The sequence below is a fragment of the Chiloscyllium plagiosum genome, unplaced genomic scaffold (genome assembly GCF_037043375.1).
Source record: "Chiloscyllium plagiosum isolate Xiang-an unplaced genomic scaffold, Cpla_swu_hap1 HiC_scaffold_2, whole genome shotgun sequence".
Lineage (NCBI taxonomy): Eukaryota > Metazoa > Chordata > Chondrichthyes > Orectolobiformes > Hemiscylliidae > Chiloscyllium > Chiloscyllium plagiosum.
Window position 1 is genome coordinate 31770749 of NW_028270140.1, and position 18515 is coordinate 31789263.

At 42.8% G+C, this 18515-nt stretch overlaps 1 protein-coding gene across 2 annotated transcripts in view; it reads left to right on the forward strand.

Moving 5' to 3' along the window:
• entrep1 (endosomal transmembrane epsin interactor 1) overlaps window positions 1-18515 on the forward strand; it is a 140675-nt gene that overhangs the window by 6197 nt on the left and 115963 nt on the right. For both annotated transcript variants that reach the window (XM_043716853.2, XM_043716843.2), the window contains exon 2: window positions 6293-6349. In XM_043716853.2, the coding sequence (XP_043572788.1) occupies window positions 6293-6349 (57 nt within the window). The remainder of the gene's footprint in view (window positions 1-6292; window positions 6350-18515) is intronic.

Sequence of the window (18515 nt, forward strand, 5' to 3'; positions counted from 1 at the left end):
CCATCAGTACTCGAGCATCCCTGAGGAAGCAAATGGTCTTACCAGTTGACTGAATACCAAGAGAATATTCAAGGACTCTGACAAAGCTGCCAATCCTTCCCAGAACTACAACTCTTAGCATTGAGCAACCCTCTGGTTTTATGGTAATAAGGCACGCTCTCTGAATCTTACACTGTAATATTGAGGTGCACTTGGCTGCCAAACAAAACCTCTTCGAATATTCCGCCACCCAATACTCCGTTGACATTGCATCCAAGAGAAACAGGTCACTATTGTATCAAAGGGTTGACAAAGGCTAAACACAGCTGGGACATCTATCTCTGACATGGCATTACTGATGCAGCCACGTCTGTCTTGAATCCTGTTCTATGACATCGTTTGGTTTGATGGTTTCTGTATTGCATTTGTGTTCAGGCTCCAAGTGCCAGCTGGGAGCAGCAAGTTCCACCAATGTTGCCTCATTCAGTCACCTATATGCTTGACTGCATCAGCCTCCTCCACTGGCTAGGATTATTCACCAGACAGTAATGGTAAACAGCTCCTAGAGTGGGTCTATCTCATCCTGATACGTGAGCCCAAACAATGACCAATGGTTAAATGGAGTTAGCATAGAACTGAAGAAAGCATTAAGGGCCCTGAAATGTGGGAAAGCAGCAGAATATGACATTACAACAAAACTCCTGAAACAACTTGGCTCCCATGTTTAGCCTGGCTGACCCAGTTCTACAGTCACACTGACTCAGACTCACTCCCGATGAAGAGCTCATGTTGGAAATATCGACTCTCCTGCTCCTCGGATGCTGCCTGACCGACTGTGCTTTTGCAGCATCATATTTTTCGACTCACTCCCGAAGATGTTGTATACGGCAAAAATCACTGCCGTTTCCAAAATTCTGAAACTGTTTCATGCTTGGCAGTCAACTGTTGACTAATTCCACTTTTGTCTGTGTGTTATAGTATCTTTGACCCACTTATCCTGCAACCCATATCCCCATTAGTTGAGACTATCCTTAATGTCGAACAGCTGGATTCTGTAAGGAGTGCATCACATTCTAGCACTGAGCACCTACATCAAAGATTGTTTCCGAAAGAACCTGAAGATAGCATAGTGCCCACAGGGCCTGCAGCCATCTATGAAACTCTGACGCATTGCCCTGCTCCTGAAGCTGTCCGGACTGCACGAAAGCCATGGTTGGGAAATGTAGAGTCTGCTCACAATTATCCTGCTGCAAAAACAAGAAATGGCATAACTTAAGGGTTCAGGCCTCTGCTGTCATTCTTGTAATGACAGTGATATCCAACCTCTTGACAAAAGCTTAGGCCAATGAGTACCTATCTGAGCTGTGTCGCAATGGTGTGAAATAATCTGTGGATATTCCAAGCTTCCTACTTCACTAAACTGATGTGCATTCCGTACTGAGCAAGCAGATTTGGAAATGTTACCAGACTGGGATGAGATTTTTCTTTATCTCAGTTCTATATGCTTGATCTCTCATCCTGAGGCTGTGATCCTTTAGTTTAAACTTTACAATCAGGGGAAACAGAGTCTCAACTGAGCGAGGTAGTGAGCTTTTCTTTCTTCTGTCAAACCCTCCAAGAATGTTATATGTTGTAACAACCGGTATCTCTAATTCTTCCAAGGTCCAGAACACTTTTTATTCATTCACAGGATATGGTGTCACTGATATTTATTGCCCATCCCTAACTGCCCTTGACAAGTTAGTAACAAGCTATTTTCTGGAACCACTTCATTCCACTTGATTCCACTCTCAGTGCTGTTAGGGACAGGATTGTCTTGGAGCGAGCCTTGCTGGTGGAAGTTTGCCCATGCATTTGTCACTCTTGGCCTTCTAGGTGGTAGAGATCATGGCTTTGGAAGGTTTTGTCTAAGGAACCATGGAGAAGTGATGCGTTGCATCTTGCAGATAGTTCCCATGTTCCCCTGTACATCAATGGTGGAGGGAGCAGATGTTGAAGGTTTCAAATGTGGTGCCAGTCAAGAGGGCTGATTTATTCTGGATGGTGTCAAATTCCTTGACTGTTGTTGGTGCTGCACTCGTCCAGGCAAGTGAATAGTATTCAATCATTTCAGACTGGACTTGTGCTTTGTAGATGGGGGACAGACTTCGCGGAGGCAAGTGGTAAGTTACTCGCTGAAGAATTTCTAACCTCTGACCTATGTCTTTTGGCCACAGTATTTATATGATTGGTCTGGTTCAGTTTCTAGTCAATGATAGTGGGAGATTCAGTGACAATGATGGTAAGCTAGTGAATATCAAGGAGCAATTGCTGGGACTCTAGAGATGGGGTCACTGCATGCCATTTGTATGTGAATGTTACTTGTTATTCATCAGCTGAAGCCAGGATGTTATCTATGCTGCATTTTGACATGGACTGATTCAGTAGCTGAGTAGTAGTGAATGATGCAGAATATTGTGAAGTCCTCTCCTTTGATCTGATGGTGGAGGGAAGATCATTGATGAAGCAGCTGATGATAGTTTGAGGTAGGACAATCAGCTGAGGAACTCCTGCAGAGATATCATGGGTTTGAGATGATTGACCTTCAACAACCACAGCCATCTTTCTTTGAGTCAGGTCTGATTCTAACTAGCGAAGAGTTTTCTCCCAGATTTCTATTGGCTCCACTCTTACTTAGGCCCTTTGATACTACACGCAGTCAAATGCTGTGTCAATACCAAAGACGCTGTGGCAATGGTATCTGAAAACACATGGCATAGGTAATCACTATAAGGGTGTTAATTTCCACTTGGCACCATCTGTATTGCAACTGTGGCATCCAGAAGCATTAATGCCATCAAGCTGGCTAGTCAGCCAAACAGATTGAAGAATTCTCATAGAGAGCAAAGCAGAGAGTAAAGGGTTAAAATTTACTCTTTGATAATTCACTGGAAAACAAACTGAAGACTGGGATATGGGATCACTGTAGGAGCTGAAATATCAGAGACTTTTAAAGATGGCTACATTTATTATTTTAATAGGTGAATGACAATATGCAGTGTTTACATTTTTTTTCAGGGTTAATGTTAGGTTAGCACACCTTTTAAAAACTTAATTACCCTTACTGCAGAAGATCTAATAAACTTTTCAGTGGCTTTCGCAATGATAATAGTACATAATTGATTGAAGTTCATGTCAAATCCCGGAGACTGTGTTGATCGTAACTGTGAGTACTGCAAAAATGCATCCTGTTGAGCAGCAAAATATCAGTGACAGCACCCTCCAGCTTCCTCTGTTTACCTGCTCAGATGCAGACACCAGACGTTGCTATCTGATTTGCACAGTAATGATGCTGAACTTTGTGGTTATAAAACTGGCAGTTTTGTCAAATTCTCGGCCAATGTGTGAACATTGGGTTTGCCCTCAAACCTCGATACTGACAAAACCAGAGTGTCATTTCGGCTCGGGGTGTAGATTGGGATGTATGGGGTGAGTGTGACTTCATCAAAGTTTAAGGCTATTAAGGATAGCAAACCAAGTAGGTAGAGAGAACTATCCCCTGATTGGAAGTCGATAGTAAAAGTAGGTTACATTTCAATGCAATGGGTATCCAAAGATGTGCATGTTAGGTGAATTGGCCATGCTAAATTGTCCATAGTGTTCAGAGATATGTAGGTCAGGTGTATTAGTCTGGTGTAAAGCAGTAGGGGAATGGCCCTAGGTGGGTTACTGTTCGGAGAGTCAGTGTGGACTTGTTGGGCCAAACGGCTTGTTTCCACACAGTAGGGATTCTATTCTATTCTATAAGGGTATTGAAAAGGTGTAACTGTCTACTGCAAACAATTATTGATGCTAGATTAATTGCTAATTTTAAATCTAAGGTTAATCAATCTTGGTTAGGGAACTGGAGCAAAGGCAGATGGATGGAGTAGGATTACAGATCAGCCATGATCTTACTGAATATTGTAACAGACCCGTTGAACTAAATGGCCTTCTCCAACTCCTATTGTTTGGCTAGGGTATTAAATAACTACCTAATTACTGAGAATGGCGCCATCTGGAAGAATTGCACTGACAAATCAGACATGACATGAAGATCCCAAACCTGTAAGATTTGTGTTTCCTTGTCCATCCATTCTACATTTGAAATTTCTTAACAGTTTTCTATTCTCATTTCTCTGGCATAGTTGGGAGTGATTTGCTGATGGGGTGAGATGAAGAGGAGTGAGAGAATATGACAAACATGTGACTATCAGCATAGATCACTTGATTTGAACAGTCTCTTATTGTGCCATACATTCCATGTTTTATCCTCTTAGCTCTTGCTGAGGAGATTAATGTACAAGGAATCTGTGTTGAACCACAGCATAAATATAGAGAGTTCCAGAAACTGAACGTGTTGATGCTGCAGTGACAGATTGGAAACCGACTAATTTCCCTGATGTTGACCTGATGAGTATGCATTGTGGTCCGTTATACTGGCAACTTCAGTCATGTCAGGGCAAGAATATAAACCAACTGGAAGTTCTCGTGGCAAGGTCTTCCAAATGTTTTGTCGATGCATATTCAAATAAGAAAATCTTTCCTCATTTTTAATTTGAAGAAAAATGGAAGTTGTAATGTCAGTGATGGTTTCAGGATTTGGTACTGTGGTTTTCACTGTCCAGTTGTTGTACATTTGTTTTATTTTGCCCTAAGGTAAAGCAATAGCCTCAACCCTTCCAAAGACACATTTCACCATTGTCTAAGAATCTCATAGAGCTGTATTACAGTCCATCAACAAGGTTTCATCTCCATTAACTATTTCATTATCATTAAAAATCACGCAACACCAGGTTATAGTCCCACAGGTTTATTTGGAAATACGAGCTTTCAGAGCGCGGCTCCTCCTTCAGGTAGCTTGTGGGGCAGGATCATAAGGCACAGAATTTAGAGCACAAGTTCTCATTCTCATTTATATTCTGATTATTCTGATCACTTGGATTCTCAGAATAGGACAGTTTCCCCATTAATTGATTCCTGTTGTGTGTGTGAGTAGCCAGAATCGTAGAATGCTAGCCCACAGAAGGAGGCCATTTGTTCCATCATTTCTGCACAAGCTGTTTGAGAACTTTCCAGTTAGTTCCATTCTTCTATTCATTTCCACATCATCCTACAATTTTCTCCCATTCGAGTCTTTATGCAATTTTAAAAGTTATTAATAAATCAAGTTATTAATAAATCCCATTCCAATGCCCTTGTGAGTAGTGTATTCCAGGGCGTACCAACCCATTGTGTAAAAGGATGTCTTTTCTATGCACCCTCTGTTATTTTGGCTGATTTCCTTAACCTGTATTCCCTGGTTGCTGACTTTCCTGTCACTGAAAACATTTTCTCTTTATTTACTCCATCAAAACACTTCCTGATTTTGAGTACCTCCTTAAAGTTATCCTTAGTCTTTTCTGATTTTACTGGAACTCACCATAAATAACCGTTTTTCAAAATCCCCATAAAATTACATTCATGTTCACCATTACTTCATTCACTGTCATTGGCCAAGGAAATGGAATTTTGCTGATGATCAGCCACGATCATATTAAATGGAGGGGTAGGCTCAAGAGACTGGTCTACTCCTGTTCCTATTTCTTATACAATTTCAAAATGTAGAGACATGTATCTTGCATTATCAGCAAATATGCAAGAATGCCACATTTTTAAAGGAAACAATAGGAGCGTGTTGAAGAATTGCATCATGTTCGAATTAAGCAAAATTTTGACAATAGTAGTTGCTTGGTCCACTCTGCATAACAACATCTTGACCAATCAGAGTCAATTTGTCACCCAATCAGCACTTTTTTTTTCTTATGCAGTGTAAATTATTAGATTAGATTAGATTCCCTACAGTGTGGAAACAGGCCCTACGGCCCAACCAGTCCACACCAACCCTCTGAAGAGTAACCCACCCAGACCCATTTCCCTCTGACTAATGCACCTAACACTATGGGCAATTTAGCACGGCCAATTTACCTGACCTGCACATCTTTGGATTGGGGGAGGAAACCGGAGCACCCGGAGGAAACCCACGCAGACACGGGGAGAATATGCAAACTCCACACCGACAGTCGCCCGAGGCTGGAATCAAACCTGGGACCCTGGTGCTGTGAGGCAGCAGTGCTAACCACTGAGCCACCGTGCCACCCCAAATTAACCCTAGGATGTTTGACAATCTTGCGATTATGTTCCAATGAAAAGCTTTCACAGCGTGTCCAGTGTTTATTTCTTACAACACATTACCTCGTTGATTTTATTTTGAAATTTGAGCCAGAGAACAATCCTAATTTCTTTTTCCTTACAGGTGATACTTTCAGGAATTCTAGGATTAACTACATGGAAAAGGCCAATGCTATTATTGGTAAGTAATGTTTTGAAATTTTTTTTTGTTCTACACGAGCCATTAGTTGAAAGGTCAATGTATTCACAGTATAGCATCTTAGAATGATGCAACACAGAGGATTTAGTATGTCATATCTGTGCCATCACTTTTAAAGAGTTGTCCACTTTCTCTCACTGTTTCCCCATTGCTGTATTTTTCACTTTCGGAGCATAATGTTATTATTCAAACAATTCCCACTGCTTTTTCAGCCAGCATTCTCCAGATTATGACAATTTTCTGCATGAAAAGATTTCTCTTCATCTCACCCCATCACCCTGAAAGTCTTCCCAATGTGACCAACAATCATCACTGCTACTCTCTGCTTTCTATTGCCTGGACAACACCGTATCCATGGAGTCATTGCCCTTTTAATCCTACATGATCCAATTTTGTGAATATATTAATATTACATGGGATCTTATCAAAAATGTTTTGAAAGCCCAAATACACAACACCAATCACCTTATCCTGACTGTCCTCACTGTTACTCCATCAAATAAGTCATTTGGGTTTTTGGTTGATTTCTTTTCATGCAATCAGGTGAAGATGTGTATGCGTAATAGGATTGGAATCAGACCAACAAAGAGTTAGTGACTGTGTGCATAAAGATAAGATTTATCTCTTCCTTGCAGTTCAGCTCAACATTTTCTTATGCTGGTTTAAATCATTATATTGTTTTCATGATCCATTGTTGCAATTAATGCTGTATTATTGTTACATTTCTATCTGATAATCATACTTTGGGACACTTTACAACTTCAAAGGTTTTTTTTTGAAAATACCAGTGATGGTATGAAACACTGATGTGGCACTATTTCAAAGAAAAGCAGAAGATTTATCCTTTCTACCCTGACTAATATTTATCCCTCAGTAACTATCACCAAAAACAGGTTGTTTGGCTATTATCACATTGCTGTTTGTGGGCTCTCACTATGCATCAATTGGTTACCGCAAACAAGACAAACTATACTTCAAAAAGTACAATCTTGACTGTCGAGTGTGTAAGACCAAATCTGTCTTTTAAATAATGAAGATGCCAGCATTTAAGAGGTAAAAATATTCTGCCAGTATTCCTTCCTGGTAACCACATTTACTAAACAGTAAGGTCAACTTAGAAAGTCATAGAGTCATAGAGACGTACAGCAGGGAAACAGACCCGTTGGTCCAACTCTTTCCATGCCAACCAGATATCCCAACCCAATCTAGTCCCACCTACCAGCACCCGGCCCATATCCCTCCAAACCCTTCCTATTCATATACCCATCCAAATGCCTCTTAAATGTTGCAATTGTACCAGCCTCCACCACTTCCTTTGGCAGCTCATTCCATACACATACCACTCTCTTGTGTGTAAAAGGTACCCCTTAGGACTCTTCTATAACTTTCCCCTCCCACTCTAAACCATTGGCCTCTAGTTCTGGACTGCTCCACCTCAAGGAAGAGACTTTGTCTATTTATTCTATCCATGCCCCTCATGATTTTATAAACCTCTAAAAGGCTACCCCTCAGCCTCCAACGCTCCAGGGAAAACAACCCTGGCCTATTCAACTTCAAAAATCTTCTCTGGGTGGAAAAGTATCAGCCTCAATCTCTGGATGATCTTATTTCTCAGCAGGACATACTCAATACAAGTGAGTTGTTGCCTTCAGCGTAAGGTCGAAATTTGCTCCAAATTAAAACATGAAATTATCTGTAATAGGAGGGAAAAAGAGTTGATGTTTCAGGTCAATATCTTTTCAGGAGAGCTCTTATTTCTGTCTCTCCACTGATGCTGCCTGACATGCTGAATATTTCCAGCATTTTCTGTTTTTTTTCACATTAACAACAACTGCAGTCATTTTCGACATTACCATATCTGCATATCTGAACTATCAACATCTCTCAGCCCCACCCCCTCCAAACTATAGCATAAATGCTGTCCCTTCCACACTTTACTTCAGCTCTGATGAAGAGTCATCTAGCCTCATCGTTAGTTTGCTCAACTATCCATGGATGCTGTCTGACCCACTGTGGTCTCCAGTGTTTGTTATCTTCAGTATAGATTCCAGCATCTTCAGTAATTTGTTCCTGCACTATGTTTCTGCCTAGGATAAATGAAGATTTCTTGCAACAACTGGAAGCATAATAGGTATAGTTAGTAAGTTTGCAGATGACACCAAAATTGGAGGTGTAGTGGACAGCAAAGAAGGTTAACTCAGATTACAATGGGATCTTGATCAGATGGGCCGATGGGCTGAGGAGAAGCTGATGGAGTTTAATTTAGATAAATGCAAGGTGCTGCATTTTGGGAAAGCAATACTTAGCAGGACTTTTACGCTTAATGGTAAGGTCCTTGGGAGTGGAGCTGAACAAAGAGACTTTGGAGTTCAAGTTCATAGCTCCTTGAAAATGGAGTCACAGGTAGATAGGATAGTGAAGAAGCTGTTTGGTATGCTTTCCTTTATTGGTCAGAGTATTGAGTACAGGAGTTCAAAAAGTGGCCTAACCAATGTCCTATACAGCTGCAACGTGATCCCAACATCTGTACTCAGTGCTCTGACCAATAACAGAAAATGTTCAGTGTGTTTCTGGAGGTTTCTACACTCCATTATTCCTATGAGCAGTAAAGTCCTTGTGATATTTTTTCTCATGGTCTAAGATAACTGAAAGCAAGCAATGCTGTCTAATTTTAGTGAAAGCCTAATATAGATGGTTCAAATGTAACCAGCTAAATTGGAGCAGGGTGGGGATAGTTCCTCAAATGTATTATGTTCTCATGTTGTTTCCATTCGATCCTGTTCCGACACTCAGTCCCACTCCTGTAACGGTTTCTGTGTTCCCACAGCCAACTCCAGTCTACCCACAAACTCAAGCATTCATTCACCATCTCAATTTTGGGTTGCCAGTTTGGGCTGGACTGGTTCTGAAGATTTAAACACGCGACCTCCTAATCAGATCTCTCAGCTCGCATTTTGTTTCAAACAAAAAAACCAGCCAACAGACAAATTAAATGAAAAATAACGCACGAATAATTGCTCTTATGGATGCTTATGACAGATTAATAACTGATTCCTGGAGACTCCAGAATGATACTGGAGCTGTCCCATGCCAGTTTTCATACCCCCATTTCTTCCAGTTTTATCATCTGTAAATATGATGTTAGCTTCAATACATTTGTTGATGACTGTTAACTGGATACCACTTGTTTTTCCCAAGTTTGCCTGTCGCATGCAGCTCCTTGATAAGCTGAACACTTCCTGCAGTTCGGCACTGGCGTTTTGCCTGGACGCTGCCAGAAACTCTGTGCCTCAGGAGATGCCTCAGTCTCCACTTCCCTCTTGCAAAGCTGTATGGTATGATTGTGAAGTTAAGCTGTGCGTAGATTACCATAGCAACCTCTGGTAAAAAGTCATAACTGGCAACCTTCCAGCTTGTCAAAATGCTGACAGGCATTTCATTAGCCATTCCGTTTCTGAAAGTTGTTCCATCACTCAATAACCTGTAACTTACGTCCATCTGTCCACGTTGGTTCCATATCCCTGAATATTCTTGCCCAACAACAATTTATCAATAAAATAAAACAAAGAACTGCGGATGTTGCAAATCTGAAAGAAATTGCTGGACAAGCTCAGCAGTTCTGAAGAAGGGTCACTGCATCCAAATTGTTAACTTTGCTTTCTGTCTACAGATACTGCCAGACTTGCTGAGTTTCGACAGCAATTTCCATTTTTGTAATGATCTACCAATTTCATGTTTCCACTATCCTTTGTGTTAAAAAGTAGGACATCAGCCCTGAATGGCCTGCCACTAATTTTAAGGCTTTACCTCCGACCAGAAGAAACAATTTCTTATCTACCTCCATCAATCCTTTAATCACTTTAAGTTCTATTCCATATTTGGTGGTGCTTAATCTTCCATATTTGAGGGAACTTTCTCGGCAAGTTTTCTCTATTTATTTTGCTTTTGTACTTGGATTCTGCTCCTCCAGCTTCTCGCCCTTGAGAAGTTTTGTTTTGTCTTTTCATGTAATCTGGTTGGCTCTGGGAACATTTGTTGCCCATCCCTAGTAGCGCTTGAAGTGAGTGGCTTGCTGGGCCATTTCAGAGGGTAGTTAAAAGTCAACTGTATTGCTGTGAGTCTGGAGGCCAGGCTAGGTAAGGATGGCCTCCATTAAGATATTTGTGAAGAATTTCCTTTCTTAAAAGGCATTAGTGAACCCAATGACTTTATATGACAATCAACCATAGCTTCATGGGGTGGAATCTTCAAAGGGTCTGAACGATGTGGGCCATGGTGGAATTGGTGAAGCCAAGCTTGACACTGGGAGCAACTCGCTCCATCTTTCATGTATCATATTTTCACTAAAAGCAGACATGCCAAACAAACCTAATGCTGAGAATTCTTGACACGGAAGTCAGAGCGCTTCAGCTCACTGACTTCTCCAAAGAACGTCAGTGCTGTACTTCAGGCTACACCAGCCAATATCATGGCAATGCTGTAGGAAGGACACTGTCTGCTCAGGGATATGCACCCAGCTCAGGCTGGGCCAACCTGCAAGTCTGTGCAAAACAGTGGATTTTGTTCACTTGCTGTCATAGCACTCCCTCATTCTGAGCCTGCCTGGGTGCTCAAGGTATCCCTGTCTTGCACTACCTTGGCTTGCCTGTTTGTTCTTTAACCCCTCAACCAGAGATAGCAGACTCTTAGCATTGCTGTACTGCCTTGTCATTTAGCTCAAACACAAAGCCAGGATTTATTGTATTATTAGCAGTTAAGTCAAGGGCATAGTCTTTGCTCAGTGCAGTAAGTCCAGGGCAGCCAGTGATAATAGCTTGGAGGTGGTCAGTCAGCTGCTCAAGGCAGTCAGCGTCCGGATCCTCTCCACATTAGGAGCGAGGAGCCAAATGTTAGGCAACACCCCACACGTCTTGACTCTCTCTGCCTTGTTTACCTCATGGAATGAAGGACAAGTAGGTATTAAGGAGATGCAAGTGGGTGGCACAGCTGTTACATTCAGTGCAGGTGGGGAGGCATCCAAAGTGAGTGAGTTGGCAATGGAGAGGGTGCCAGGGATGTTAGTGGTGCCTTGGCGAGAGGGTATTGGGGTGAATGAGAGTGAGAGGGGGAAGATGCTGCCAGGCACTAGTGAGAGCGGTAAGACATGAGCCTTGGTGAGAGGTGGGTGCAATAGCAGAGATAGCGATAGATGAGAGAGAGAAGATAGTGGCACTTACACTCGCAAAGGTCATTGATAATCTTCCTACATCACTGCTTGCTCCTCTCGGCAACTGAAACTACACTGATCCGAGTGGCAAAATTAGACCAGGCCAGCATGGTCTGGGGTTCAAGCCTCCTCTGCTGGTCCTGGGAGAAGACGACATCCCACCTTTGCACCACCCCATCCAGCAGGAGCTCCAGGTCCCTGCCTGCAAAGCTTGGCATGAAATTTCCCTTGTCTGTCATGTTTGGGGCAAATACCAGGAACTGTGCAGGGCACCTCTGGACTCACTTGTACTTGTCTGGGCGTACGTTTGGTTAATACAGAGGACACTAGCACTGGGAATGTCAGTCAGTTCCAGATTATCCACTGAGTTCCAGGAATGTAAAATGAGGTTAGGATTGTGTGAGAGGGATGTTGTTGAGGCATCGTAGGTAATTGATGGAGCAAGTATAACAATCTATGACAAGAAATCTTTGCGGCAGAAAACCTTCTAAAGTCCAACTGAAACAACACAAAAAATGTAAGTTTCAACACCTGGCCACCATCACCATTCAATTCCAGCTTTAAATTCCACCAACTGGCATTGTGGGATTAGAACCCAGGTCTCTCCAAGTATTAGCCAAGATTTACAACTCCAGTGACATTCCCATTATATTACTGTGTCCGCTGAACACTTTGACCTATTGTTTGTGGTACCAAAGCTGATGACCTCATACCTCTCCACTTTGAACTCTATCTGACACTGCTTCTCCTCAAACACTAAAATGTCAACAATTCTCTAGTCACAGAACAAGTCTAACAAATGTGGACAGAGTAGAAGAAACCACATTTCTGATCATTTATTAAAAGCATTAAATATTTTCTTACATCCACTTTTTAGACGTCCAGCTGAACATCACCAAAACATTATAATTCCATTTGTCTTGGCTTTTTGTCACATTCTTTTGAATATTGGTGGTATCTTGTCATCTAAATCTTTGCTGTTCACCTTTGATTTGCAATGTTAGTGAATGTGAAGAGGTTTGTAATGAAAGGGACTAATTCTAGGTTGAGGGAAACACCTTTAAGGTGAACTGGTTAAATACATGGTTGGCAATACGTATTAAACATCTGAAGGATAAGTATAGGGAGAGAAAAGATCAAACACTTGCGCAATACAGTGGCTTTTATGTTGTTTTGAGCTCTGAAATGATATCTGTAGGATACCATTAATCAAGGTTGATCTACAAAGATTAGACATGACGAAGTTTCATTTTCATTAATTGTCTTGAGTAATGTAAGAAGAGTTATTTCATCAAGTTTATTGAACGCAGTGTAGGCTATACCTCAGATCCCCAGCACTCCCTTTATATACTGTAATTCACTGAGAATTGTTAAAATGTATACAATATTTCCAACATTAATGGTGTAACTGAATTTGCAATATACCAAAAATGAAACAAATATTCGTAAAGGGCCTCTCCTTGACTCCCAATGCTAATCTCAAGGAAAAATAAATTTCCTTATCCTAGAGGAACATGTTAAGTCTGAATTTTCATCAACATCTGCACAAATTAGAATTGGCACATGTTGGACTTTTACCTCTCAGCACTCGGCGATCTATAATACTGGCCTATTATGCTATATTATTGCAGCAATGCATCATTGTATTGATGATGGAGAGTAGACTGGAAGGTGGTAATTGGTCAGATTGAATTTGTCCTGCTTTTACCTGGGTAAAACATTGTCGGGTAGATGCCAGTGTTGCAATTGTGCTGGAACAGCTTGGCTCGAGTGACGAGTTCACTCCTATTGCCAAAGTGTGGTCAGTGCTGAATGCTTTTTCAGTATCCATTGCCTTCAACCGTTTCTTGGTATCATGTGGAGTGAATTGAACTGACTGAAGCTTGGCATCTGTGATGCTGGGGACTTCTAGAGGAGGCCGAAATAAGTCAACTACTTGGCACTTCTGAATGAAAGTTGTTGCACATGCTTCAGCCTTATCTTTTGTGCTGATGTGCTGGGCTCTGTCATCATCGAGCATGAAATATTTGTGGAGCCATCTCCTTCGGTGAGTTGATTAATTATCCACCTCCATTTATGACTGGAGGTGGCAGGACCGCAGAGCTTAGATCTGACCGGTTGGTTGTCGGATTGCTTAGCTCTGTCTATCACTTGCTGCTTATAGGAACATAACAACTTGGAGCAGGAGTAGGCCATTTGGCTCGATGTGCCTGCTCCATCACTCAGTAAGATCATGGCTGATCTTCTCGTGGACTCAGCTCCACTTATCCACCTGATCACCATAGCCCTTAATTCATTTTGCTGTTCAAACATCTATCTATGCTGTTTGATTAGATTAGATTGAATTCCCTACAGTGTGGAAACAGGCCCTTCGACCCAACAAGTCCGCACTGACCTTCCGAAGAGTAATCCATCCAGACCCATTTCCCGCTGAATAATGCACCTAACACTATGGACAATTTTGCATGGTCAATTCAAGTACTCCTGTTTGTAGCTTCAGGCTGACACCTTATATTTAGGAGCAGGAGTCTCAGGTGATGCTGCCTGACCTGCTGTGCTTTTCCAGCACCACAACCTTGACTCTATTCTCCATCATCTGTTGTCCTCACTTTCACCTCATATTTAGGTTTGCTTGGTTGTCAGAGTTTTCTTGCCCACCTTTGACCTGATGCCATGAGATCATGTGGGGACTGGACTCAATATTTAAAGACTGCTAGGGCAACTTCCAGCCACTGTGTGCCACTCTGCTGCCACCTTTGCTGCGTCTGTCCTGCGGGTGGGACAGAACATAGCCAGGGCTGGTGACAGTGGTATATGGGACACTGTCTGTAAAGTATGATTCTGAGAGTGTGACCATGTTAGGCTCTTTCTTGACCAGTCTGTGAGACAGCACAGGCCTCCAGATGTTGGTAAGGAGGATTTGGCAGGATCAAATAGAACAAAGAAAATTTACAGCCCAGGAACAGGCCCTTCGGCTCTCCAAGCCTGAGCCGATCCAAATGTACTGTCTAAACCTGTCGGTCAATTCATAAGCATTTGCATCCCTCTGCTCCCCATCTACTCATGCATTTCTCCAGACGCATCTTAAACGAATCTACCGTGCCTGCCTCTACCACCTCTATGCCCACCTCTACTACCTCTACGTTCCAAATGCCCACCACCCTTTTGTGAAGTACTTTCCACCTCTCACCTTGAAAGCGTGATCTCTCGTTATTGAATCCTTCACCTTGGGAAAAAGCTTGTCTCTATACCCTTCATTATTTTGTAAACTTCAATCAGGTCCCCCCTCAATCTCCTTTTTTCTAATGAAAATAAACCTAACCTACTCAACCTTTCTTCGTAGCTAGCACCTTCCATACCAGGCAACATCCTCTGCACCCTCTCCAAAGCGTCCACATCCTTTTGGTAATGTGGCGACCAGAACTGTACATAGTATTCTAAATGCAGCCGAACCAATATCTTGTGCAATGTTAACATGACTTGCCAGCTCTTATACTCAAAACCCCCGTCCAATGAAGGCAAGCATACTATATGCCTTCTTGACCACTCTATCCACCTGGCAGCAACCTTCGGGGTACAATGGACCTGCACTCCCAAATCTCTCTGCTCAATAGGTTGAGTTTGCTATTGTTTGAGTTTGATTTATTGTTGTCATGCCATATAGTGAGATGTTTTGAGCTGTGTTCATGACTGTCTGTCTGTAGTTTCTTGCAGTCTTGAGAGGAGCATTTGCCAAACCATGCTGTGCTGCATCCAGATAGGATGCTTTGTACGGTGCACCTATAAAAATTGGTAAGAGTCTTCGTGAACATGCTGAGTTTCCTGAGGATGTAGAGACATTGTTGTGCTTTCATGACCTCACTGTTGACGTGGATTGTTTCCAGTGTTTCAGTCAATACCTGCTGGTCCATCCAATTTCATTATTGAGTTTCGTTTTTGTATAACTGAGTGACTTGCTCAATCATTTCAGAGGACAGTTAAGAGCCAATCATGTTGCTGCGGATATAGGGTTACATGTAGCCAGACCAGTTAAGAATGGCAGAATGCCTTCTCTAAAGGCTATTGGTGAACCAGATGAATTTTTTCCAAAACTGACAAGTTTCGTGATCATCATTAGATTTTTAATTCTGGATTATTTGAATTTTAATTCCATTATCTGCTCATTTAAATCCACGTCCCCCAGAGTATTACCTGGATGTCGGGATTACTAGTCCGGTGACAATATCACTTTGCTATCGCCTCCCCATATTTGGAGCTAATATTATCTGAAAGAATCTATGCTTCTGTTTCTGTCTCTACTAATACCATGGTATCGAGGCACTTAGTCTAACCGAAGCAAAAAAAAAGTTAGTCAAAACAACTCTTGAGAATATAGGAGCAAATTACTGCAGATGTTGGAATCTGTACTGAAAACAATAAATGCTGGAGATCACAGCGGGTGAGAAAGCATCCATGGAGAGAGAGCAAGCTCATGTTTTGAGTCTGGATGACCCTTCATCAGAGATGAAGTGAAGTGTGGAGGGGACAGCATTTATGCTATAGTTTTGAGGGGTAGGGATGTGGGGGTACTGGGTGTATGGTTCTGATGGAGAAAAATGTTGATAGATCAGATTAAGTGATGGAATGTGAGAACGGCAGAACAATGGTGTGTCTCCTGTTTGTTTTAAAAAAAATTCTCAAGGTCAAGGACCAGGCTCGCAGGAAAGTAGTCTGACACAGAACAAACAGCCAAGAGGCGAGTCTGCTAGAATATAGTTTTATTCCCCGCAGTGTCCCCACAACCAGTCTCGTACTTACAACGGGTCTGGTTTATACTCACTCTACGTGTTACCAAAACTGGGAGCCGTCAGTTCTTGTAGAGCGGTTGCCAACAACCCACGCTCGGCGGTTAAACGTAACCCCGGAGCAGACTCACCGAACTGGAGACTTCTCCAGCTGATATACCCTTTTCCAGATATAAACATTCATGTGAACAGCAGAGCAAGGCTAAAAAACACATTCCATTCTGGTTACATACAGATAAGAAGATTCACACGGGAAGGTGTATAACAAGATTCACACGGGACTAAGCGACACCTTCCATTTTCGGTTAGATTCACACATGTATTGGGACACAATTTTAACCCTTTCACCACATTCCACTGCTTGGCCCAATACATGTGTTGCATAATGATTCACACATGTGTTGGGACATAATTTTACACCACATTCCACTGCTTGACCCAATACATGTGTTACATTATGCCCATATGTATTCTTTCTAACAAGCGCCTACGTACACGCCAAATATACAAGCAAGTCAGGACATTACAGCATGTTAAAATCACCAGGACCGCTACCAGGATCGACAAGGGTGGGAACAGGAATGTCCCCGCAGTGGAGGACATACCACTCAATATGTCCCACCAATGATGAGCTGACTCCACGTCCACTACACGGGCAGCATGTACTACCTCCTGTCCATGTATAAAGGTAGACACCGTAACCTTGGTGACATTGGTTTGATGTTTTCGTAATATCTGCTTAAGCTCCTCGGATCGGTCCAATGCCCGCTTAAACCGATCCAGGGAAATGTTCCAGGGATTCCTCAGCACTTTCCACTGCACCTTGGTAAAGTGGCGAGCACTGCTATAAGTGGTCAACAAATAGGTGTGATTCTGCCAGTGCCACTGATAGACATTTGAGAGGCATCCCGAGAACGGTGCTGAGGGAAGCATAGGATGTGGATTATTGGTAGCCACACAGAGCGTGTGTGGCCCAACCTGCCACATCATGTCCCTTGGAGTCTCAACAGTCCATTCGCACAGGGCCGTTCCCTTAGTCAAGCAAGGGTCCCGATACCTGTCCATCAGTAGGCAAGTTTTCCCCTGATCAGTCTGTTCACAAGCGGACAGATCATAGGTAATATTGGTATCTGGGCTAAACCACTGTCCCCTTGTCTTCAGAAAATAATATCCAGAAGATGTAATCACTGGTAATACATAATATCGACAGACCGTAACAGTGTGGGTTACATTCATGGTAACAAAGTATCCTCTACACATAGTTGCGTTACACCATGTTCGTTCTGGATGGGTTATCATCCACAATTTCTCAGATACATTCCATAGTCCCCTCCACGCCTGTACATTGGGGGATGTTACCACACGCAAAAAGCGTTCTTTCTGTATTTGAGCATGCAACATTTGAATATGACAGGCAGTCCAATTTAACTGAGCCGTAATGTTCTCAAACAGTTCCTGAGTGGCGCCCCAGACATCCAGTTCCCATTGCAGAGATTGTATCATTATTTCAGCTGTCTCTCCTTGAGTCATCATTACGGATGGCATCCACCTTCCAATAGTATGTAGTCCTTGTGAGGTGGCCTGTCCCGTGTTAGATAATTTAGTACGGGTTACCTCAGAGTCAATGGCATTCGAGATACCCATAACAGTTCCTGCGCCTCCCAGCAGGGTGTCGTACCACGCTCGTCGCCGCCTCTTGGTATGACACTCGGGTATGAGGGGCAACTGTACCCGCCAATGAACATCAGTGTGCAGTACCGCCCGGGCCATCTGTTGACAAGTCGACATAATAGGGGCCAACTGTGTTCGATGCGACCGCACGCCCCCCGTGGCACCCCTCTTCGGTGCTGGCCCGCCCCGCGTGGGGTTTAATAACGCCTCAGACGGGGCGTTCGTCGAGGGCAGTACCATTATTAACCACATGAATCGATGACGATTCCGAATATCGGTGGCATTGCGCAGCCACAGATCTTCCCCCCGAGCTGTGACGCTCCAATGAGTCCCCGTTGTCCCGCATGTCTGGGTGCGTCGGTCCCACAAACACGTCTTGACTTGGGCATTTACCACCAGGGTGCAATTAGGCGGTATGAACGATATGTCATATTTTTCCCCATCCCGGCGCATGTAGCACTGTGCACACGTGTACAATTGACAGTCG